General features: G+C 51.9%; 1 protein-coding gene across 4 annotated transcripts in view; it reads left to right on the top strand.

Moving 5' to 3' along the window:
• The window catches only part of FLI1 (Fli-1 proto-oncogene, ETS transcription factor), a 91,806-nt gene that overhangs the window by 2,128 nt on the left and 65,218 nt on the right, over window positions 1-24,460 (top strand). The window contains exon 2 of one of the 4 annotated variants that reach the window (XM_030964904.1): window positions 422-530. In XM_030964904.1, the coding sequence (XP_030820764.1) occupies window positions 465-530 (66 nt within the window). In that variant the 5' untranslated portion in view covers window positions 422-464. Of the gene's footprint in view, window positions 1-421; window positions 531-11,500; window positions 11,715-13,075; window positions 13,248-24,460 lie in introns of those variants that run through there. The other 3 variants (XM_030964905.1, XM_030964907.1, XM_030964906.1) reach the window with 3 other exon arrangements.

Raw genomic sequence — 24,460 nt, 5'->3', positions numbered from 1 at the left:
TCACTCAGCCCGGGGAAACCTCGGGGTACGAGTCAATGGGGTTAACTAGGCTCGACATGAAAACACGAGTATTTCAGCTGGCTTTTAATTGTTGGCTAAGAAATTCAGTTAATCAAATGTCAAACATTTCCCTCTGCTCTGGTCTAACGTGAAGAATGTTCTTTTCCTGAGGAGGAGGGAGAATCCAAAGGAAAAACCAAACTGGTGTTAAAAAAGATAAACAAACCCCTGCTCTGAGAATCCCTTACTTGATTTTAGTTACTGTGTTGATGTGGTTCCCTGTCCTTTAAAAGTAACACTTAAATGCTTGATCATTCCCCTCTATATTTTATTACCAATCTTATTATTTAGATCAGGCTTTATTCCTTTATTTTTCTATATGCAAATATATGACTGGGAGTATTTTTGTGATTTATTTCAGGTCAAATTTAGGACCTTTAAATATATCTAATAAACAAGTAAGGATGTTTCAGACTGTACCAGACACTTCGTCTTACGTCAAGGTAAGACATGACAGCATCTTTAAACAGGTAATGTCAAAAATTACAATCCTCCCAAATCCAGTCGTTTGTATTGGTTGAAAATCTCATTCTTATTGAATTTAGCAGGGAAAAAAAATCCCTTGATCTTCAGTGGGAGAGGGGTCAGAGAGTGAAATATCAAATTTATTGTGCAGGGCTGAGTCAGAAGTTGTATCCTCAGGGATAAACAACGAGTTCAAGTGGGTTTGTCTTGTACCCCTCATGGCTGCTGGGTTATCCGTGCTCAGGCTGAGTTAAACTCCAGTGTGCTCCTGCTTTGCTGCTCTGGAACCAGCACATGGGGCTGTGCTCCCGGGCTCTATCCCAGAGCTGTCACCGTGGTTCTTCCATTTCCTTCCAGCTTTCTGCTTCCCCAGCCCCCCTCAGTCCTGAGCCAGGGCTGAATTTCCTTTCTCTTCTCTGCCGTGCCAGCTCCTGAGCTCCCTGTGAAGATGATCTATGGAGTTGGGTGGTTTCTGCAAGGTCCACTTCAGAATGGATTTAGAGGGGGAAATATTGAATGAGTTAAAGGCAAACACCTCTCTCAGCTGCTGGAGCAGTGGATGGTTACCCCAGGCAGTGCTGGGTGACACTGGGATTTCTTTCTGTGCTCCTGAAGTTTCTTTCTGTGCTTGAATGTTCCCATGTGATTTAGTGGGAAAATTACCTTCAGTTGTTTTGGTTTTGAAGATCTGATATTACCAGATCTTGCACTTTAAATACTTGTTTGCATTTATTTATTTATTTATTTATTTATTTATTTATAGTTTTTTAAAAAGGATCTTACAATATATTTTGATGGGCCACTTCTTTCTTTTTTAAAGATTAAAACAAAAAACCCAAGCAGGGTTGGCACAGCCTTGTCCCTTTATACCTCAGTTGAGCTCTATATTATATTTGACATCATATAGGGTTTTTTTCACAACAGCTCCCAAGAATGTAAATAAACCAAGCCTGGGACATCTGGGTTACACGTTTGAGGCAAAGCCTGCATGCAGCAGCACTTAGGGAAAATCTAAACCACAAGCCTCTCCTGTCCCTGAAGAAACACAGGAGGGTGTTAACTACAGCTGGGTGGATAATTTGTAATGAATAATTTATTACAGGAATTTGGTCTCTCTTTTTTTCCCCCTTTCCATCTCTCAATGATCTGTGCCCCGGGATTCCCGGGGATGATCCACTGAATGATTCCTGTGAATAATCCCCAGGTCATGGCTCAGTTTGGGCACTTGTGGGACAATCAGCAGTGGAAATGCAAGCTTGGGATGATCCCAGGCCGTGTGGCACTGGCTGAGCTCGTGCAGCTGCTCCACATCACTGCAGCAAATCCAGCCAGGAATGGGCAGGGCTCCCCATGGGCTGATATCCCCCAACCCCACTCCCACCTTGGTGTTTCAGGGAATCTTGGGGTAATTCTGCTCAGTAAGTTCTCATAGCTCTGGATAGATTCTGGAACAAGAGAAATTGTGAAAAACAGCTGGAATTCCAGTCTGGGGAAGGCAAATCCCCTCGGAGCTCCAGCACAGGAAGGTTGCCCAGTGTCACTGGCTGTGGGGATGCAGGGAATGCCCTGGGATGCTCTGGCTGCAATGAGGAGAGGAAGGCCCTGTGCCATCCTCTGCAGTGGTGTCACTGCCTTGGGCTGGGAGCAGATCCAGGGCTGCCCCTGTTGGAGCAAAATTCCTTTGGAATGGTGGAAGTGAGCCCCAGGCCTGAAAAAGTGACCATGGCAGCAGGACTGGGGATCCCGTCCCTGGCTCAGCCTCAGGCAGGGCTGCAGGAGAAGGGCTGGGCCAGGGCTCCCCTGCCAGGAGTTGGTGCTGTATCCACCAGGGAGAGCTCCCCAGGCAGGACTCGCAGTGTGGAGGGAGGCATGAGCTGTGGGTGCTGGACTCTGCCTCTGACACAGCCCTTCCTCCTCAGCTGAGGGTATTCTGGGCAAGGATTCTGTCTCTGCTGGTTTGTCTGCAGAGCTTCTCCTACCCTGGTGGCACAGGGTAAATTATTTGTTCCTGTGCTTAAAAAATCAACAGGATTCCCATGGAGTCTGACCCCAAATCCTCTGGAGGCAAAGGAAAGGTTTGCCCCTGGCTCTGAATGGTTTGAGTTGGGCAGTTCTGTCCCAGTGGCACCAAAAGGTGCCTGAGCAGCTCATCCAGAGCTGTTCCTAAAGCTAAGAGGGTGGTGGAATTCAGGGAAGTTTGAACCCTCAGCACATGGGTGAGGTCAGCCCCTGCCCCTCTGGGTTTGGTGGCACTTCCAGTGACCCAAACGCACCCAGAGGCAGCAGAGAGGCTCTGCCAGTGCCTGTTCACAGAAGGGCTGGGATGGTCAATGTTCCAGGCAGTGCAAATGTGGCTGTGGATCCCCTCCCTGGTGCAGTGAGCTCTGTGTGCCTGGGCAGGGCCCCCCACCCTCTGCTGCTGCCTCTCCCCATCCCCGAGGGTGGCTGCAGCTGAGCCAGGTCCCACTGAGAGCCCCCTGCCCCCTTCCCTCCCTGCTGCCCACCCTCACCTGGGAGGGCTTCCCCAGCTCTGGGGAGCACAGAGATGGAAAAGGAGAAGATTGAGAGATGATTGAGTCCCAATCCTTCTCTCTTTGTGTGTCTATTCTCCTTTCCTTCTCCTTTCCTTCTCCTTTCCTTCTCCTTTCCTTCTCCTTTCCTTCTCCTTTCCTTCTCCTTTCCTTCTCCTTTCCTTCTCCTTTCCTTCTCCTTTCCTTCTCCTTTCCTTCTCCTTTCCTTCTCCTTTCCTTCTCCTTTCCTTCTCCTTTCCTTCTCCTTTCCTTCTCCTTTCCTTCTCCTTTCCTTCTCCTTTCCTTCTCCTTTCCTTCTCCTTTCCTTCTCCTTTCCTTCTCCTTTCCTTCTCCTTTCCTTCTCCTTTCCTTCTCCTTTCCTTCTCCTTTCCTTCTCCTTTCCTTCTCCTTTCCTTCTCCTTTCCTTCTCCTTTCCTTCTCCTTTCCTTCTCCTTTCCTTCTCCTTTCCTTCTCCTTTCCTTCCTTCTCCTTTCCTTCCTTCTCCTTTCCTTCCTTCTCCTTTCCTTTCCTTCTCCTTTCCTTCTCCTTTCCTTCTCCTTTCCTTCTCCTTTCCTTCTCCTTTCCTTCTCCTTTCCTTTCCTTCCTTTTCCTTCTCCTTTCCTTCCTTCTCCTTTCCTTCTCCTTTCCTTCCTTCTCCTTTCCTTCTCCTTTCCTTCCTTCTCCTTTCCTTCTCCTTTCCTTCCTTCTCCTTTCCTTCTCCTTTCCTTCCTTCTCCTTTCCTTCTCCTTTCCTTCTTTCTCCTTTCCTTCTCCTTTCCTTCTTTCTCCCTTCCTTCTCCTTTCCTTCTTTCTCCTTTCCTTCTCATTATTCTCATTCCTTCTCCACCAAGCTTTATTTGCCACCTTCTGGAAAGGAGAAGTATTTTCTTTGTTACTTTTGTGGGATGTGTACACCACCCCCACCAGAAAAAGAGAGATGGGGATTGATCTTTTCTACAAATCCTCCCCAGGAGATGGACAGTGTGCATTCACGTCAGGTTTCCTCTGTGCCTTGGACAGAAAATGCCTCATCCCACCAGGCTGGAGCCCAGAGGGGGCAGCTACAGGGTGTCCCACACCCCACAGGGTGTCCCACAGGAATCCCAGGAGGAACAAATTCACCAAATATCCTGGGACACCTTCAGGTCATGGGGTTCTTGTCATGGCTCCCCAAAAGGAGGCTGAGGTGAGGTGAGGCGAGGGAGCTGCAGGAGGCAGAGCAGGATTTCATTGAAAATGCTTTGTTTTAACAAGGATTTTTGTGTGGAGTCACTCGGATTGGAGCTCAGGGCTGGAACCTCGATTTCCATCACAGCACAGAGGGGTCATTGAGAGCACTGAAAACAGATCCCATAGAACAGGGGACCCAGTCCCACAGAGCTGCTGACAGAGGAACCCAATCCCATAAAACTGACAGGGGAACCCAATCCCACAGAGCTGCTGACACGGGAATCCAATCCCACGGAACTCCAATCCCACAGAACTCCTGACAGGAGAACCCAATCCCAGAGAACTGACAGAGGAACCCAATCCTACAGAACTCCTGACACAGGAACCCAATCCCATGGAACTGACAGAGGAACCCAATCCAATGGAGCTCCTGACACAGGAACCCAACCCCACAGAGCTCCTGCCAGGGGATCCCAATCCCACAGAACTCCAATCCCACAGAGCTCCTGCCAGGGAACCCAAGCTTCTCTCTCACACCCACTTCTTGTAGGGGCCTTAACTTCAATGGAGGGCTGGGAATTTGTAGAAATAAAAAATAATTTTGATCCTTCATGGCTTGTTCTGCAAAACTGTTGAAGAATTTCTATTCCTCAGACCATTAGGGACTGGCTGATCTGTGACTATTTAATAATTCACAGTGTATCAGAGGGTGCTAATCTCATCCAAACACGAGGACTTGACTTTAGAGAATGAAACACAGAATGTAATTGGGAAATTAAATTTTAAAAGAAGACAGTACTGGAATCCTGACTGGAGGGATATGAAAAGAATTAGAGCCATAAGCAAAGCAACATGACCTCTGAATTCTGATTTTGTAATTATGACCATTGCGACAGCTCCTCCAGGTCACAGCAGCCCTCGCTCCCCTCCTGCCCCCACAGAGCTTTCAGATGTGTGTAAAAGCACCAGGATCATTTAGGGGCTCATTGTTCGCCCGCGCTTTTCTCTGCCCTTGGGCAACATCCAAACGCTTCATTCCCCTTTATCGCCTCCTGCTCGCACACTCAGCGCTTCTGCTTTCGCTTCCCGTGCCCTGCCCTGCCCGAGACAGCCCGGGGCCGGCTGAGCCTCTCTCCCTTCCTGCTCCTGGAGCTGCTTTCCTGCTCCTGGAGCCCTTTATCCTGCTCCTGGAGCCCTTTATCCTGCCCCTGGAGCCCTTTATCCTGCCCCTGGAGCCTTTTATCCTGCTCCTGGAGCTCCTTTCCATCTCCTGGAGCTCCTTTCCTGCTCCTGGTTTCCTCCTCCTGGAGCTCCTTTCGCTGCCCCAGGAGCTCTTCCTTGCCCCTGGAATCCTCTCCAACTCCTGGAGCCCTTCCCTGCTCCTGGACCTCCTTACCTTCTCCTGGAGCCCCTTACTCATCCTGGAGCCCTTTATCCTCCTCCTGGAGCTCCTTTCCATCTCTCGGAGCCCTTTTCCTGCTCCTGGAGCTCCTTTTCCTCCTTCTGGAGCCCCTTACTCCTCCTGAAGCCCTTTTCCTGCTCTTGGAGCTCTTTCCTGCACCTGGAATCCTTCCCAGCTCCTAGAGCTCCTTTTCCTGCTCCTGGAACTCCTTCCCTGCACCTGGAGCTCTTTTCTACTCCTGGAGCCCCTTTCTTGCACCTAGAGCTCCTTTTCCTGCTCCTGGACCTCTTTTCCTGCTCCTGGAACTCCTTTTCCTGCTCCTGGATCTCCTTTCCTTCTCCTGGAGCCCCTTACTCCTCCTGGAGCCCTTTTCCTGCTCTTGGAGCTCCTTTCCAGCTCCTGGAGCTCTTTTCCTTCTCCTGGAGCCACTTTGCTTTTCCTGGAGCTCCTTTCCTGCTCCTCGAGGCCAGACCCCTCCGGGAGGTCCCTTGGAGCAGGAGGGGAGCCCGGGGCTGTCCCGGTGTCACCCCCGCGGTCCCTGGGCAGGGCACGGAGATGGATTCTGCTCGGGAAGGAACCTCAGGGCAAGCGCGGGGTTCCCGCTTTAAGCCCGGCTTTAACGCAGCCCTAAGGTTTGTGCTGCAGCACAAAGAAGGATATTCATGCAGGGAAAAGGGGCTGCGTGGCTGGGAACAATATTGGGTTTGTTCTTGCTCTCCCTGCGCTGGAAAGTTTACAGAAGCCCTAAAGAGAGGGGGTAAACTCTTATTTTAAGGACAAAACAGTGGAGGTTTCTTTGGAGCGGGCACTGCCGAAGCCTGGCACGGACACGTCCGTGTCCCGCCCATCAGGAGCAGAGGACAGCTTGCCAGGAAAGAATATCCCGGGATTTCGTTGGGTTTGCAGCGGGACTGGTGCCCGGGGGAGCCGTGCGGGCTCAGCCCGCAGGTGCTCAGGGATGCGGCTGGAGGGGGCAGAAACCAGGAGCAGCTGAGAGCCTGAGCCCGGCAGGAACGGCAAAAGCAGAGAACCAAAGCCTCCCTGGACTGGCTCTTCTCCGCTCCGGGTGCTGATGTTCCCACTGAGTGCATCCTCCAGCGCTTTGTCCTTTTCTGCTTTTTCTATTTATTTTTTCCCCCATTTTCGCCATTCCTGGCATCCCGGAGGGTTCCAGTCCTGCTCCCCCGGGCTCGGGAGGAGGGGACGGGCACATCCAGGGTGGGCACTGCGGCAGCTTCGGGGGCAGGAGCTGCTTCAGCTCCTTCTCCCTCACCTTCCGCGGTCACTAATGACATTTATACCAAATCATTTCTCTTTCTTCCCATTTTCGACACCCATTTCTCGGGGTGCAAACGCTGCTAAATTGTTGGACTTTTAGCAAGTCGTTGATTAACGCCTTATGACAACTTGGTGCTTAAGGATTTAGGTCTTGTTTGCACCGACCTCTCTGCTTTAAAGGGGAAATCCCTCTCCATGTCCCCGTGCCTCCTTCCCGTGCTCAGCCCCGGGCAAGGGCTGGCATTGCTCCTTCCCGCTGTACCTTCAAGACACGGCTTGAATTTAAGTCGAGGTGGGAGAAAAGTTGGTTTTTCTCCTGGAATTGTGGCATGTTAGAGCTTTCTAAAATAAATCGGGCACAAGGGACGAAGCTTTTCCAGTGGCCTCCGTCTTCAGGCAGCAGCAACCAACCCCCTCCCCAGCTCTGCGACCTTTTAATGGCTCCATTCTTTCCCAATTTACAGGAAAAACGCCCCCTCCCAATATGCTGGATCCGGGGCAGTTTGTATTCCAGCCCTCCCTATGCTCTCCCAGCCCCGTGGTTAGAAGGAGAGGAGGTGTGGAGGGAAAGGAGAGCGAAAAGGGAAGAAAAGAGAGAGTGAATGCTAAGGGGAAAAATGCTTTAAATCTTTCCTGTAAATCTCCAAATATATGAAGTCTGAGGAACAAATTCAAAGCAGGCACGGCCGCCTGAAGAGAAGTTAGAGAGAAATATTCTGTTCCATTCAAGCGCATCAAGGGTCTCGCTGAAGTCTTGTTTGGCTAAGGTCAGACGAGACTGGGTTCTCCAATAAAAATAAATCTCAAATTAATTATGGCCTCAAGCGAGGGGCCAGACGTTCGGAGCTAGTGCACTGCAGTCTGTTTTTTTGGCCTTCAGTATTTTTGTTTTTTGTGCCTCAGCTTTTCAATAACTGCGGGATGGGGGAGGGAGGGAGGGCGGGGGCTGTTTTACTGGGACATGGAACTCAAATAAAAGCATCCAGGACACCCCTGGCTAGCCCCGCTCGCCCTCATTGCCATGCAGCTTCAAAGCTCCCGCATCTTCTCCACCCCACTTTTAAGACCTTATGTTCTACCGAGTAGCGATTAGCGGGGAATAACTTCCCGGCTTCAGCTCCCAGATCTCCCGGGCTGTTCCTGCCGGGAGGAGTGACCCGATCCTTCAGTTCTGATTCCCTTTCCCGATTCCCTTTTATTGCTGCAGCTGAAAAGCGGAGGTTTGCCCAATTCATTGGCTCTAAAACTGGGATTCGTTTCGGGGGATCAAATCCCAGGGCTGCATTTTGGGCTTTTTGCTTGTAAGGATGTGGGGTTAGAAAAGAAACAAACAGGTCGCGTTTTTCTTCCTGCGATGGGGTCAGTGCCAGAGGAAAGCCAGAGCCGGGGACTTTGAACGTTCCCTGGAGCTGGGGGAAAGTTTCCCTCCAGGGAAGGCTGGAGCGGGATGAACTCCGGCCCCCTGCAAGTCCAGGATGACGGAATTGTGCGCACGTTCAGAGAGAACAGAACCTGTGGCAGGTTACCTGAAAAGCGGCGTTATTAGATATATAACACACACAGTGCACCCGCGCGGGCTGTGGAAATACACGTGTGTGGAAATCTCGTTTTACAAAGGGGACACTCTGTCACATTTAGGGGGAAATGAGGTTCTTTCTAGCCACAAAGCCCGGGCGTGGATGTTGGGGCTTTTGAGCTCCCCTCCCCTATCCCCGTGTTAGTTCACAGCCACAGCTCCAGGCTGGGCTCAACGAGAGCTCAGCTGATGCTGTTGGGGTCACAGAGGGTGACAGAAGCCAGTCCCCTCTCCCCTCCTCGGAAATCAGATTCCCAACCTGCAATGGGGCTGGGGAAGGTTTTCATTGTGTTTGTTCCTAAGGAATAACCGGACGGTTTTAATTATGAAGCGATGCCCGCTAATCCCATGTGGGTAACAGACAGAAAATCCAAATCTTTGGGGTTCTGCGAGGGATTGGCACAGAACTACACCGAGGGTTAACTCCTTTGGGTCTGGACACGAAGCAGCTCCAGGCCACATCCCCTCAGTGGCTCCTCATTCCTTTCGGATCGCCCCGAGCGAGCCCGGCGTTTTCACCTTGTCCGTGTGGGGCTGGGAGCAGCCCCAAGGACGGGGACAGCAGGTGGGGACGTGCCAGGCGCCCGAGATCCATACTGAGCTAATTAACAACGCCGCTCGACAATTCCGTTCCATTCGTTAACGGAGAGAAATAGAAAAAAGATAATAATAATAATAAATAACAATAATAATCATAGAGGAGTAACTGATTTCTACCAGCCCGTCCCGATGTAAGCATTTGAAATCTTCCGTGGTTGCCAAGATCAAATGATTTTCCAGCTGTCTAGCGGTGACCACATGAAACAGATCCCAATTCCTTTGCTGTATGTACATGAGCATCCCAAGGGCGAGCGACAGATCCAGAGTGGCAACAGATCCTGCTCAGCCCCGTGTCCGCCTTTCCCCCGCCTGTCTCGGCTCCCTCCTTGGTTAGATGCAATAACAGTTAAAAACTCAGTTAGGTAACAGTTAAATACTCAGTAAAATACCAGTTAAAACCTCAGTCAAATACTCAGTTAAATAACAGTTAAATACCCAGAGTCACGGCACAACCACCTAGGATGATTCAGAGCTTGGCGTCCGGAGGTTATGAATATTTTCGCCTTTTCCAAAAAGTATGGCATAACTTCAAAGGTGGCTTTGGGTTTGGTTTTGAGGTTTTTAAGGGGTATTTGTTTTTTTTTTTTTGTTTTGTTTTGTTTTGTTTTTTTTTTTTTTTGTTTTTTTTTTTTTTGGGAGGGGGTGGGGTGGAAGGTGAGGGATTAAAACAAAAACAGAAAGAAAAAATAATACAAAGCTTCTATTTGCCGTTATTTGGGCGGAAAAGAGCAGATTGTTCGGCTTCTCTTTAGAGTCTGCAACACCTCCGCTCATTCCCTTATCTCTTGGATTCTCCCAAATGTTGCTTTAGACCAAACCCCGGAGGAGAAGCGCGGAGCATCCCCTGCCAGCCCCGGTATCACGAGTGACCTGAGCAGGCTCCGCTCCGGTCATCCCCAGACATGCAAAATAAACCCCTGCGGGTCCCGGTGCCCGTCTGGCCATAAAATGCAGAGCTGGGTTCCAAAAATATCTCCCGATGGGATGGCGGGGGGTCTGTTTGGCAACTGCGCGTCTTTGGGAGCGCCGGGGATGCGCGGCGGGGGCCGGATTTGTTTGTCCCTTCAGCTCCGGGCTGAAGGGAAAAAACCGCCTCAAAGGGGGTTTGAGGTGTCGGGCTCAGGGGTTTGGGGTTGTCGGGCTCAGGGGTTTGAGATGTGGGGCTCAGGGAGTTTTGGGGTTGTCGGGCTCAGGGGTTTGAGATGTCGGGCTCAGGGGTTTGAAGGTGTCGGGCTCAGGGGTTTGGGGTTGTCGGGCTCAGGGGTTTGGGGTTGTCGGGCTCAGGGGTTTGATTGGTAGGGGTTGTTGGGCTCAGGGGTTTGGGGTTGTTAGGGTTTGGGGGTCGGGCTCAGGGGTTTGAGATGTCGGGCTCAGGGGTTTTGAGGGGTTGGGGTGTCGGGCTCAGGGGTTTGGGGTTGTCGGGCTCAGGGGTTTGGGGGGTTGGGGGGTTTGAGATGTGGGCTCAGGGGTTTGGGTTCAGGGGTTTGAGATGTCGGGCTCAGGGGTTTGGTTCGGGCTCAGGGGTTGTCGGGCTCAGGGGTTTGAGTTGTCGGGCTCAGGGGTTTGAGGTGTCGGGCTCAGGGGTTTGAGTTGTCGGGCTCAGGGGTTTGAGGTGTCGGGCTCAGGGGTTTGAGTTGTCGGGCTCAGGGGTTTGAGGTGTCGGGCTCCTCTCCCGGGAGCTGGGCCCGTTTTCAGGTGGTTCCCCCCGCCCCTCCCGGATCCCTGGCTCCCCCGCTGTCGGTCCCGCAGCCTGACTCAAAGTGCCCTGTGAGGTCCGTGGGTGACAGAGGCTCCTTCCAGGGGATTTTCCCCCCTTCCTTTCGCGGTTGAGATCCTCAACCTGTCCTCTCCCTCACCCCCCACCCGCGTTGTTTGTCGGGGCTGGTGGGGAGCGCTGTCTAGAGAGGAAACCATTCGGGTTTTGAAAGGATGCGTTTCACTCTTCCCTTTAACCTCTCGCTTTTCTGGTCGCTGCAGCCTCCTGCCATGTGGGAACGCCGAGGGGGGAGCCGGGACCGGAGCACTGCGGGGGGGGAAGGGGGGGCAGGACAGTGGGCACGGAAAAGCAAGAGGAATGAGGAAAGCAAAGGGTTAACGGCGATTTCTTTTAATTGAACTCCAGTTTTGTGGCCCTAGGCAAGGGGGGACCTGACCCCGCTAGCAGCATCCAGATGTGCTGCTCTCGGGGGACCCCGGCGCAGCCCCGGAGCGCGGGGCAGACAGGAGGGGCCGGGGGTCGGGCTGGCCCTGCGCTCCCCCCGCACCTCCCGCTGCAGGCGGCCTCAATCGCTGGCGAGCAGCGAGCCAAAAACCTCCAGGTCTGGTCACGTTCAGCCCCATGTCTGCATCCGAACTGAAAAATTGTAGCTGAATTGATGAGGCTAATTTCAGAGGAGGGGGAGGGAGGGGAGGGAGGGGCAAAGGGGATCTGCGGCTCTCTCCTGCCAGCTTCGGGCTCGGAGAAATAAAGTATTAATAAAGCATCCCTGCCGCAGCCGGGGAGAAACACTGGTGGCATTATTGCATTTCCCTTTTGGAAGGAGCAGGGGCAGGATAACTTTGGATATAACTTTGCTTCCCCTCACCCTCTTCCCCGTGGCTGGACTAAAGACAGGGGGGAACAAAAAGCCTGGACGCGACTGGCACTGGACAAGGTAACGCTCTCCCCCGACGGGCAGGGTGTCCTGCTGCCCTGGCACTTTCCTCTCTTGCCTTCACCCTCCTTTCCCTCGCTGCTCTGCCCCGCTTTGTGGAAGCGGGGCAGGAGGCGGCCCGGCTGTTGCATGGTGTGTCCGCCGTGGTTATTCTGGCACGGGCGGGGAGCGGGGCAGCAGCACAGGCGGGTATTGTCTCATTTCCCCGGCCCTTTGGAAGGGCTCGGCTTTTCCCGGAAAGAGGAAAACGCGCGTTCTGCCGCCGCTCGCTGCGGGTTGAGTGAGGGAGGATCGCACGTCAGGGGCTCGCCACCTCTGGAGCGAGGTTTAAGGCTGAGGGGTTTGTTTGCTGTGCCCGTCAGGACACGGCACCCGAGCGGCACATTCGGCTGGTCCGGTGCTGACTGTGAGGTTCTGACACGTTTATCAAGTGGGGGTGTCCCCCCAGCTCTGAGGGGGTTTCACGTCTCCGCGAGGAGCTCGCACTGGGACAGGAGGCTGGGAAAGGGCTCCCGGCACCTGAACGAAAGGACAGACACCCATCCACGGCAGTGCCTTCCCTTCCCAGCCCCCCATCCCAGCCGCCAGAGCAGCGGGACTGAGGGAAGGGGCGACAGTGGCCGAGAGCCTCGGCTTGGCCGCAGCCCGTGTTGAATCCGTCTGTCTGTCCTGCATTACTGCACTCTGTGTTGAATCCGTCTGTCTGTCCTGCATTACTGCACTCAGCGCTCGCTCCTGGCAGCGGCTGCACCCTCGGCTCACGCTCCGTGCTGGGAGGCGTGAAGGAGAGGGCTCGAAACATGCTTTAAATACGTTTTAATCGCCAGAGTTTTTCTTTTCTCCCTCCGCCTGCCGTCACCGAATTGCATTTACGGTTTTCTCCCCTTAATTTTTCCCGTTGACTGGAAAACGCATTAATAAAAAAATCTGTGGGAAGAGACGGAAATTCAGTGAGTCAGGCTAAAGCTGCTCCAGCCAAAAGAAAAAAAAAAAAGGAAAAAGCCCACGTTAAACGAAGCTGTGAGATGACACAGGCTGCCTAACACGGGCTGGGGTGCGAGGCAAGCTCTGCGCTGGCCGGGCTGTCCCAGCGACAAACAGGAGCTGTGACAGAGGTGGCTATTGTTCTGCCCCTTCTTATCTAAATGGAGCAAATATCCTGTATGTAAAATATATATATTTTCACCAAGAAGGCAGGACCAGCGTAGAGACGAAGGTTTCCTCCTCGAGTGACTTCACTTCCCAAAATTAGCAGAAAAAAACGTTTCATCCGGTTAACTGTCTCTTTTTCGCTCTGCTGCAAGAAGGAAAGTTAAAAAAAGAGAGAGACCGAGAGAGAGGGAGGGAGGGAGAGAGAGGGGGAGAGGGGGTACGGAGAGAGCAACAAAACCGCTGGAAGTGCAGCGAGAAGAGCGAAAAGAGAGAGAAGGATAAAAAACTTCAGGAGGCGTCAGTCGCAGGCTAAACCGGGTCAATGTGTGGAATATTGCTGGTCCCGGCTGGAAGTTTTTCCCGATGGACGGCACTATTAAGGTAAGGGGGCAGGAGGGGCTGGGGGTCCCCTCGGGCTGGGGGGCTCTGGGCGCGGGGCTGGGGGCGGCTCCGGCCGCGCTCCCTCCTCCTCCTCCTCCTCCTCCTCCTCTTTGGCCGCCGCCGCGTCCCGGGGCTCTGCCGTGGCCTCCCCGGTGCTCGGGGGTTCTCAGCCGGTTCGTGCCCCGGGCCAGGGCCCGAGGAGGGCCCTGCAGTGCCCGGCTCGGGGCAGTGCCAGCGGCAGCTGCTGGCCCCAGCGCCGCTCGGAGCTGCCCCCGCTGTCCGTCTGTCCTGGCCCGGCTCCCTCGCCCGGCCCTGGCCGAGGCGCTCTGGCTCTGGTGGTCGCCCGTGGTCCTCCAGCAGCTTTTTGGGGTTTTTTGGCGGGGAAAAAGCCTCGGGCTGGAGGAGAAACATCGCCCTGGCTTGGGGAAAAGGGAAGCAGAGTGAGGCAAATAAACCACCAAGCTAACCAACCTCTGGTGGCCTTGAGCAACCAGGGACGCTGCTGGGGCTGTGAGCAGTTCCCCCTCCTGCCCTCCGGCCGCTCCTTCAGCCCCTGCAGGATAAACCGAGCCCTTCCAAGCTCCCCGAGTGCTTCTGCAAGCCGAGGCAGCACCGGGCTGCCTTTGGGGACCCTTGTGTGACTGTGACGGGCTCTTCTTGGGGAGCGCTGCGGAACAGGAGCCGCTCGAACAGAGGAGCCTTGAAGCGAGAGACGCTGTGGGTGTGTTTGGGTTGGAGGATTTCGAAAGATGCCTATCGCCTGCCTGGGTGGAGTGTCGAGCTCGCCTTAAAAGTGCCTTTTTTTTTTCTTTTTTTTTTTCTTTTCTTTTTTTAAATTTTTTTTTTTTTTTAATTTTATTTTGCTGACCTGGTTAGAACAAAGCTGCAAACGGGCAGGAACTGAAACTGTCTCCCTTAGATTGCAGCTTGTGACAAGTGCACGGTTTGGAAAAGTCTCAAGAGAAGGGGGAGGGAAGGAGATGGACGGGAAGAGAAAATGGAAAGAGGAAAGAAAGAGGGAATGAAAGGGTGAATGTCAGAAAGGAAGGGAGAAAGCAGGAGTGTTGAAAGCACAATATTTGGGAGGTATGGCTGGAATAAGACAGGTTTTCCCCTCCACCTCCTCAGATCTGTAGCAAAAGTAACCTGGGCCTCATTCAGGATACATTTAATGCACCACAACTTTCTTTGATTTGTGGAGCCCTAAATATTGTGCAGTGAAAGTGCAGAAATTCCCCATCTGTGCCTTTGCTGTGGTGCACACGTGGACCCGCTTTTCTGCAGAGGCCAGGAGCCCCCTGCCCCATCCCTAAGCAGAGCTGGGCTGTTCCCCTCTGCCCCTCTCCCCTGGAGCCCCCGGGAGCTGCTCCTGTCCCCGCTGCCCTGAGCTCCCCCCGGCTGCGGTTTGGGGATGAGGAACTGCAGCGCTCCGAGCTGGGCTCAGTCACGCTGAGGCTGCGGCCAAAGGAGGAACTCGGCCACAGCCCAGGTCACTGCCCGGGGCTGGGCCTGCCCTGGGGCTGCTCTGCAGCCTCTGCCACTGCCCTGCCACCCTGCTGCCCTGCCAGGGCAGAATCTGGCACTCCTGGGGCTGGGAGAACCAGGATCCAGAGGCAGGATCCAGAGATGGGATCCAGAGACAGGATCCAGAGATGGGATCCAGAGGTGGGATCCAGAGGTGGGATCCAGAGGTGGGATCCAGAGGTGGGATCCAAAGATGGGATCCAGAGACAGGATCCAGAGATGGGATCCAGAGGTGGGATCCAGAGGCAGGATCCAGAAATGGGATCCAGAGATGGGATCCAGAGATGGGATCCAGACACAGGAATTCCTCCTGGGCTCCTTTACCCAGCTGTTCCAGGCTCAGCAGGTCCCCATGCCCTGTTTGTCCCCTCTGCCAATGTACCCTCTTTCTGTGCTCCTGTCCTGCCCAAAGGATTAGCTGAGACTTCTTGTAAATTCTCATGCTGGGCAGAAAACCGTGGGTTGGAGGCAGCACCAGCCTCCCCATGGAGAGATTGGCTGCAGGGAATGGTGAGACCCCTTTGCCTGGCTTCTCTCAGGTGAAGGGCAGCACGAGAGGATGTGGCTGGAGATGCTGCAGGGTTTTTGGTGTGCTGAGCTCTGTCTTTAACCCGTGCTGCAGGGTGGGTGTGACTCTGAGGGCACATCCAGAGCAAAGCAATTGTGTTAACAGCAATTGTGCCCTCAGCTCTGCTCCGCCATGCAGGCATTGATTTATCTCAGAGCTCTGCATTTGTGTTGGGAAAAATATGGCAAAAAGATGCACATGAGTAACTGGAGAGCAAGAAAAACACAGAGAAAGGTTCTTTCATCATCTACAGCAAGAACATGGGGCGGTCCCAGATGAAATCTGAGTTCCGGCATGGGGAAAGGCACTTCCCACCCCAAACTCAGAAATATTCCTGTCCTTGGAGAGGACAACTGCTGGATTTGGGACAGGGCTGTGCCCTCCAGATTATTTTCTTCTTGAGCAATTTAAATTTGACAAGTGACTGGATTTTTAAGCCTATGCATTGCTATTGCACAGACTAACTGTTTTAATTGAGCTGAAGCCTTTAACTGCAGGCTGGCAGATGCAGGGCTTTGGGTCCAGCCTGCTTTGCACATCTCTCCCTTTGCCTGCAATCTCCAGTCTTTTGCTTTGTCTTAGGTTGCATGACCAAGACAGGCTTGTACTTTTACTCTTCATTGTTTTATCAGAAAGGGTCTTGATGACTCTCTGACTGCTGTTTTAGCTCCCTAGAGTCATTTACCTGCACACCTGCCCCGCTGCAGGTGAAGGGATGAATCCACTGGAGTCTTGAGCTTTCCCAAGGGCTCAGAGCCATGCTGGGGAACAGGGCATGGGCAGAGAATAAATGTGGTTGATCCTTGTGGACATGGATCCCATGTGGACATTGAGTGCAAGTGTGAATTGAGTTGTCCCCAAGCAGGGAATTCCACGGATATAAACATAAACCACAGGCTCAGCTCAGGATTTTAAATTATCATTCCCCATCATGCACTGACTGACATCACATGTGACAGTGCTGAGCCAATGCACCATGACAATGAACACATTTGTATTTATTCTCTAAGGATTATTTCTCTTGTGGAGAATCAGATCACCTGCTGAGGAGGTTGGTGGTGGGTTTTGCTGCATTCTCTAAATAATCTGTGTAATACCTGCTGTGAGCAGAACTGGCTGGCTTGGGAAGTGTTGCCTGCTGAAAGAGCTCTGTGGGGGAAGAAGTGCAGGAAATCTGAGTTATTTCCACCTTCTGTTCATATTCTGCCAATAGCACTGGCAGATGATGATTGGAGCCAGTGTAACTGCTGACTCTTGTGTTTGCACTAATTTTAAATAGTCACCAACATTTTTCTGTGCCCCTAGACATTCAAACCCCATCTTCTTTGGGTTAACACCCCACTTTGACTGACTGGCATTGTGTTTGTGGGACTTGGGTTTCATTGCCTCACAATAAATCAGAAAAGGGCACATCTCAACAACAGCAAGATGCTCATGCATGGCCTTCCTCACAATAACAACTGGTGTGGTTTCGAGCTGCTTTAATTGTTTCAGTTCCACTTTATGTGTGGAGAATAATTAAAGCAAATATACTGGCCAGAGCCCGCCTGTTCATGAAAAAGCACATTTTGTGTGGCTCTTGCCTTCATTCCAGGAAAATAAAATTATCCTGCTGTTGTGGCCATCAGAGAGCCCCTCTGAGGGGCGTTCAGCGCGGATTTTGAATTATTTAAGCGGAGGACAGCAGGGTCCTTGAATGGAGGACGGGTGTGCTGGCGTTGCCATAGCAAAGGGTGGGGCCGGGTTTTGGAGCAATCACTGTCGTTTGTGAGCTGGAGGCGTTTGCTCTCGCTCTCAAACTTGGCCGTGGGGATCTCAGACTAAGAAAATGTTTCCTTTTTGAGCAATTTTCATGTCTGTTTGGCTCTTTTTAATCACCCCGGCTTTGGCCCCAGAGGGATGGCCTTTCCTGGCTAAAGGGTGTTGACTCCTGGGGCAAGGCTCCTAATCTCCACACTGGAAAAATAATAAATAAATCACAAAGATTTGAGGGACAACAACTTTCCATGTTGCTGTCCCTCAAAAGCAATTTGGAACAAAACCATCTGGAATTTCCAGGGCATGGACAGCAATGTTCCCTCCTACCCTAATCCTCATTCAAAGATACTTACATTGCATAATAACCTTCTAAGATCAAAAACCATTTAGAAAGATTTTATGATGGGGATATTTTTTGATGGGGATATTTTGAATTTTCCCCTCGAGATCTGTGTGCAAAGGACATCTCCTGCCTCAGCAGGAACCTCCAGCCTCGGTGTCCTGCTGGGTGCTGCCAGCTCAGAGCATTCAATGCTGACTCCCAGCTGGCAGCAAACACTGGGAAAGCCTTTTCTGAGCCTGTAGCGTACTTTTTCCTCCTCAAAAATAGATGATTTCCTCAAAAAATAAAGGAGGATTTCTCTGAAGAAAACCTTTACCCAAGAAAACAATGCAAGTGCTTGGATTTGAAGCCCTCGGGGTTTTGCTGCGAGGCTTTGAGGAGGTGCTGAGAGCCTGGTGTAGTTTCTCTTCACCTCCACAGGATGTGGTCACTCAAAGGAGTAGCAATGCGTGTCTTGAGGATTTCATGCTTTTATTTGAGTTATTGATTTTAATTCTGGGCTATTCCTTCTGTGAGATGGGGGAAGGAACAGCCTGTGTTCGTGCTCACAGCCTTTCTTGCCCTGGCATTCTGTGGGGTGCAGGATGTTGCTCCTTGCAGGGTCACCACCAGGAGCAGCACAGGGGAGGCTGCAGCTCGGAGTGAGCTCTCGGATGACAGCCTGAGAGGTGAGATGTGCTGGGGGAAGGGCACTTGGAGAAGGTTTGCAGGCAGCAGAGTTTATTTCCTTCAGGTCTGCCCTTCCTGGACTCACGGGAGCATTTTCCTCTTGAGTTCAGCTCCCATCTGCTCTGAAGGGTCAGGTCTGGAACACATGAATGTACAGCCTCAGCACAGAGCACCTCCCTGCCTTTCTTCCCCCACAGCCCATCAGTGTTTGAGGTTCCTTTACAGCCCCCCATCAGCTGCCCTTGGAAAACAAAAGGGTCTCCTTGTGCCTGAGTTCACCTGAGCACTTACAGAGTCCCTGTGTCCCACCTCAGAGCAAACATGCACCAACAGGAGCATTCAAGGAGCCAGGGGAGCATTAACTTCAGGGTTTCAGGTATTTGTGGGTTTGCTGAACCCCTGAAGCTGCAGAAGCCTGGTGTGCATGGATGTGCCCCTAGAAAAAGCAGGTCTAACACATTCAGTTGAGTTCTACAACTTGGTTTGAAGTCAATTTGCGCCAGAAATGTGAAATTCTCTTCAGATCTCTGACCTGAATTGGACAGCAGGTCTGTTTCCCTGCCTGTGCCTCCCCTGTGCTCTGGTGCACACCTGAACACAGGTGCCCCATGAAGCTCCGGCATCAAAAGGAGCTGCCTGAGGCCACCTCAGTGCCAGGGGCCTGTCACACAGCCCTGGGCGAGGGCCAGGGACGTTTTCTGAGCCAACAAGTATTTTCAGACAAGAGTGTGGCTACACATTTATAGCTGGGTTTGAAATACAGCCTAAAATATCCCCCCCAAATGTGGGTTTCTGCCTCCCTTGGGAATCATTTGTCTGAGGTGGAGCTGAGTTGTGGGCTCTGTGTCACCTCAGACACGTGGGCAGGGAGGGTGTCCTGGGCAGGCAGGGTGCCCTGGGCAGGCAGGGGGTGCCCTGGGCAGGCAGGGGGTGCCCTGGGCAGTGAGGGTGCCCTGGGCAGTGAGGGTGCCCTGGGCAGGCAGGGTGCCCTGGGCAGGCAGTGAAGGTGCCCTGGGCAGGCAGTGAGGGTGCCCTGGGCAGGGAGGGTGCCCTGGGCAGGCAGTGAGGGTGCCCTGGGCAGGCAGTGAGGGTGCCCTGGGCAGTGAGGGTGCCCTGGGCAGTGAGGGTGTCCTGGGCAGTGAGGGTGCCCTGGGCAGGCAGGGGGTGCCCTGGGCAGTGAGGGTGCCCTGGGCAGGCAGTGAGGGTGCCCTGGGCAGTGAGGGTGCCCTGGGCAGGCAGGGGTGCCCTGGGCAGTGAGGGTGCCCTGGGCAGGCAGGGGGTGCCCTGGGCAGGCAGGGGGTGCCCTGGGCAGTGAGGGTGCCCTGGGCAGGCAGGGGTGCCCTGGGCAGTGAGGGTGCCCTGGGCAGTGAGGGTGCCCTGGGCAGGCAGGGGGTGCCCTGGGCAGTGAGGGTGCCCTGGGCAGTGAGGGTGCCCTGGGCAGGCAGGGGGTGCCCTGGGCAGGCAGGGTGCCCTTACCACCCTTCAGCTGTATTCACAGCAATGTGTGTGCCAGGACAGTGCCTGCTCTGCTCTGCTGAGTTCCAGATATCAAAGCCTTTAAGATGTTGATGTATTTTCTGCTTGTTTTCTTCCTCCCTCTCATTACCAGGCCACATAATTACTGATGTGTATCTCCCCCGCCGGTAACACCCACCTGGAAACCTGGCTCGGAGCTTACCACAAACGGTGCCTCCCTCCTGCCTCCTCCCCCACCTGAAGCTCTCCTCCAGCCCGAGGCAGAGCCCCAAACCAAAGGGATGTGAAGCAGGAGGTTCAGAGTCTCCTGACAAACCTCTTGCTTCTCCAAACAGCACCACAGGCAAAACTGGGGAATAAAACCCTGGCAAGGACCAGGGGAAATAGAGGAAGGAGGTTCAGTCACCCAGGGGCTGTGCAATTCCAGCCTTTGCTTTTCTTCAGGATGCTGTACAGAAAATAACCCTTCATGTATGTTCAGCATTCTTTCTTTTCCTGATTTTTCACTAAAATCCAGTAAGAAGCACAGTCCAGGAGAGGAAGTGTCATGGATAAGCTTGCTGCTTTATTTGTATTTATTTCCTTCTTGTTCTTCCAGCATAGACCAACCTAGGACTCTACCAGGGCTGTGAAGGAGTCAGAAACAATTAAAATAAATTAGAAATCCTTAAGCCCAGCCTGCCAAAGCTGCACACCCAGGAACTGAACGTTACAATCCCTGTCAGTCATCCAGAGGCAGTGAAAAATAACCCAGTGGGCAGCAGAGCCTCTCATTACTCATCTGCTGATTCCTCATTCAGCAAAAAAACTGCCCTTCTTAATACTGCTGGTTTTGATCTGAGGGGAAGAGATAAATCAGCAAGAATACAGTTTTTTAAGTTGGTTGATGAGTGAAAGAAAGAAACTGGAGTAAGGTATGGTAGGGTCAAGGGAAGGTGTGGTGAGTTCAGGAAACCGACTTCTGTATGATGAGAAAATACTCATTTGAATGGCTTTTATAGCAGCTTGTCTTCAAAAAAAATACAAGATAAGGAAAAGATTAGGAGCACTTAAAATGCTCTTTTTACAGCTAAATGCAGAATTTAGCTCTCTGGCTTCTTTTGAATATCTCTTCTTGTTGTTCCAAGCTTGATTGACTTATAACTGCATTGAACCAACCTCACATCAGTTCCTTTTTATCAGCCAGAGTGAGACTTCCTGTGCTCCGCAGTCTGGTTTCCTGATGTGTTTCCTTTTTCCTTTTAACAGAACAAAGGAAACTGTAACTCCTCTGCTGCTCCTGTTCCCAATCTCCTTGGGACTGCACACACTCTCACCATCCAACCTCTGCCTTGTCTTTTCTCTGCCTGGAGCTCCAGTGCCCTCTTCACCTCTGCCAGCTGCAGAGGGGCAAGAACTCAGTGCTATTGAAAGGAAACCACTGCCACTGGCAGCTTTTAGTAGCTAAAATGTAGTAAGGCAGAAAGGGAAACTCCTCACCCAAAGGCTCAGTGTGTCACTGCAGATATAGGATTTTTAATGTCCAGCTGAAGAAAATATCAGGTGTTGAGGTCTCAGTGATTTGCTCAGGCTGATGTTGTGAACTTTGATACTTGAACCTGGGAATTTATGTCCTGAAATGTGTGGGCCACTGGTGGAAATGCTCTCCAAAAGGTCACATATGCACAGTCACTGCCCTGGCACACAGGGAACAGCAACCCTGTATATTATATTTTAATTTGGATTATTTTCAAATTACCCTCTGGTTTCCCCTCAGCTGTGAGGGGCTGCAGCTCTCCTTCAGTCCTGCCATTCACACAAGGAACAGCCTATGGCTGCAAAATCCAAACCCTGCCCTGCAGTGAGGATCCTTTTCCTTGGGAAAGCCCTTTTTACCCAGCTGTTCTGCTGAGATGCTCCATCCTTTATAACCCCACATCTCAGAGCTGAGGCTTTTTCTGCACAAAAATCCCAAGTTCTTGTTCACTTGACTGACAAGGATCCCTTGTTTTCCTGTTCAGACAGAAGAACATGAGCTCAGAGCAGGACTGAGCAGATGCCTATAAAAACCCTTGAAACACAACCAGAATCCACTGGACAAGTGCAGAGTTCATGTTAACGCAGAGTTCAGAGCAAAGCTGGGCCTGATTCCGAGGAATAGACAGGGGATAGCTGCAAATTCCCACTGAAATCAGCGTAAAGAGTTCATGCTGAGGTTTTATCCCTTCATCCAGACCCAGGAGCTCAGCAGGATTTCTGTGAATTCCGTGAATTCTGTGATTAGAAAGGAGAAGGGAAATTGGGCTGTGCAGCCCCTTGGCCACCCAGGTGGTTGTGGAGCAAAGGGAATTTGCCAACTCAGCCTGCCCAGAGTAGGCAGCTGAAATCCAAGGCTCATTTATTCAAACCATCAGCACTCAGGAATGGCAGAAAATGGAACAGGATTGGAGATTCTGGACTTGGCTGTTTCCTGGATATGCCTGAATGTGTCTGTGGTGTGGAAGGGTGGCCAGAGCAGGGCCCTGGTTACACCAGGCTGAGGCAGCAGAGGATTCAGGCAGAGTTTCCAGGGAATCCTGCTCACCCAAGACTGAGGAAGCAGTAAGAGCTGCATTACTTTGATCCAGGAAAAGAATTAACATCATTTGCCCCCCTACAGAACTGCCTTTCTGTACATTTCTGTGCACTGCTTTGAGGTGTTCTCATGCACCTTTACCTCAGAAATGTCATTTTTAATCAAATCACTTTGGGCTGCCCAGCTAAAGGCATCAGAAAATTATACCCTACTGTAAAATTCAGGGGAAAATCAAGGAAGCTTTGTCTTTTCTGCTGTGTTCTGTTTATGGAACAACTTCTATGCAGTGTAATTCAATTTCCATAAAAACTCCATTGATTTAATCCCTATTAAATTCTGAGGATTTGTCTGTGAGAGTTGTGCTGCAGCTCAGCCTTTAGGACTGGCTCCTGATTAGAACCAGAAGTCGTGGCTCTATGATTAATTCCCTGTATTATGGGAGTTGTCTCCAGAGGTTCCCATCAAGGAGAACCCTGGCACGTAGAAGGAATAAGAGCCCAAAATCCAAGCAGGCAAAGGGAAAAAGGAAAAACAACCAAGAGATGAAATGCAGGAAGCATCTGGTCACTCAGCAAGGCACCAGCAGAGATGCAAAGATTCTGTTCACAAGTTCCTGGCGTCAGAATTGCCCAGGGACTGGTGAATTTTAAACACCTTCCATGGTTCTACAACAGAAAAATCACCAGAGGCAGCAATGATTGATACAGTACCAGCTGAAAAGGGGACAGATCCCTTCAACATTAGTCCCAAAAGCCTGAGAGCTGTTTTGGGCAGCTGCTGGAGGTGTCTCCAAGGCCACTGAGGATCCAGACCAGAGGTCCTTCAGGGCCACTTTGCTGCATCAGGGACAATTTTTCTGCCCATGACACTCCCAACCCGAAGCAGAATTCACATGACACGAGCTGTAACAGCCTTCCTTAATTAGATCTAATATGCCCATGTATATCTTTGCACAGCACAAATATTTATATTTAGCAGATATTTCTAAACTCATACATCTGACTTTGCTAGAACCAACCAAGCTTTAAAATAAGCACACACTGGAGTGATTTGTTAGGCCAGAAGTCTCAGTATCATCCTGCAAATATTACCAAAATTGTCTTTAACAGCTCTAGTGACAGGGAAGGAATGAGCCCTGGTGAGGGACAAAGAGCACGGGTCAGGGTCTGGGACCTGCACACATTTCTCCTGAATCTGTTTTTCTGCCAGAAAAGTGTGTGTGCAAGTTTCATGTGTGTCACACTTTACCCCAGCAATGGTGAATTCCCCCAGGACACTGGGATTGTGCTGGAGATCCGAGGTGTCTCCAGAGCAAAGGGGGGAATGCCATGGCTCCAGCTCCTGCCCTGCCCACCCTGATCCAGCCTCTGGGCCCAGCCTCCCAGGACACGGTTTTGTCCTGCAGTCTGGGCTGCAGAAAGGGGAGCAGGAGCACGGCCAGGTCCAGGATGGAAAGTGCTCTTACCCACACAGGAACTGGACAGAGAAGATGCAGGACAGGACTTTGCCCTGGCACCTCTCGGGCTTTTCCTCTGTGCTGCTCTTGGCAGTGAGTCTGGATCCTCTGGAGTGTGAGCAGAGTGTGCAAGGCTGGGTAAAACCTTACTCACATGCAGCCCATAGGATCCTTTTTGTGGCAGGAAAAGTGTGAATCCAATCTTAACTCCAAACCCAAACTCATTCCTGCCAGGGACAACATTTTCTGTCTGTCAGCGTTGAAGTTGTGTCCCTCCCTTTGCTGCTCTCCACAGGGCACCCCAAACCCAGCTCCACAGCTACAGGAATGCTTTCCCAGAGCAGCAGGCAAAGGTTTCAACAAAGGGACAGAGTTCATCCCCTTCAGAAAGGGAAAGCAATGCCCTCAAGTTCAAGCTGGCTTGTGATAAATCCTCTGGATTTGCACCACGGCATGTGAGAGCAGACGTGCTCTCATCCTCACAGGACACAGCCTGCTCAGTAATGGATGGAATAAACTTGCAGTTTGCTCCCTGCTCCTCAGTTTTGGTATTCTCCTATGTCATGTCTGCTGCAGGAAGGATGTAATTATGGTTGGTTGTTAGTGTGAGGAATTATTTGTGCTGCAGCAGTGCCTGGAGACCAGTGTGGTCTCTGCTGTGTGTAACAGGAGAGTCCTCCTCAAAATTCCTGAACAGTGAAGAAAAGTTCAGGCACTTCATTTGAACTCCAGAGTGGAAGCAGTTCTAGGGCTCTGCTCTGCTGTCAGACAGGACGAGGTTCTGTCATTCCCAAAATCTCCAAGGTTTCTGTAAAGGATTTTCTTTCCACCCCCACTGCTCCCCATTGCGCAGGACTTCCGTAAC

The sequence above is a fragment of the Camarhynchus parvulus genome, chromosome 24, assembly GCF_901933205.1.
Source record: "Camarhynchus parvulus chromosome 24, STF_HiC, whole genome shotgun sequence".
In the NCBI taxonomy this organism is placed as follows: domain Eukaryota; kingdom Metazoa; phylum Chordata; class Aves; order Passeriformes; family Thraupidae; genus Camarhynchus; species Camarhynchus parvulus.
Note: the sequence above shows the minus strand (reverse complement) of the source record. Positions and strands in the feature narration are given on the sequence as shown.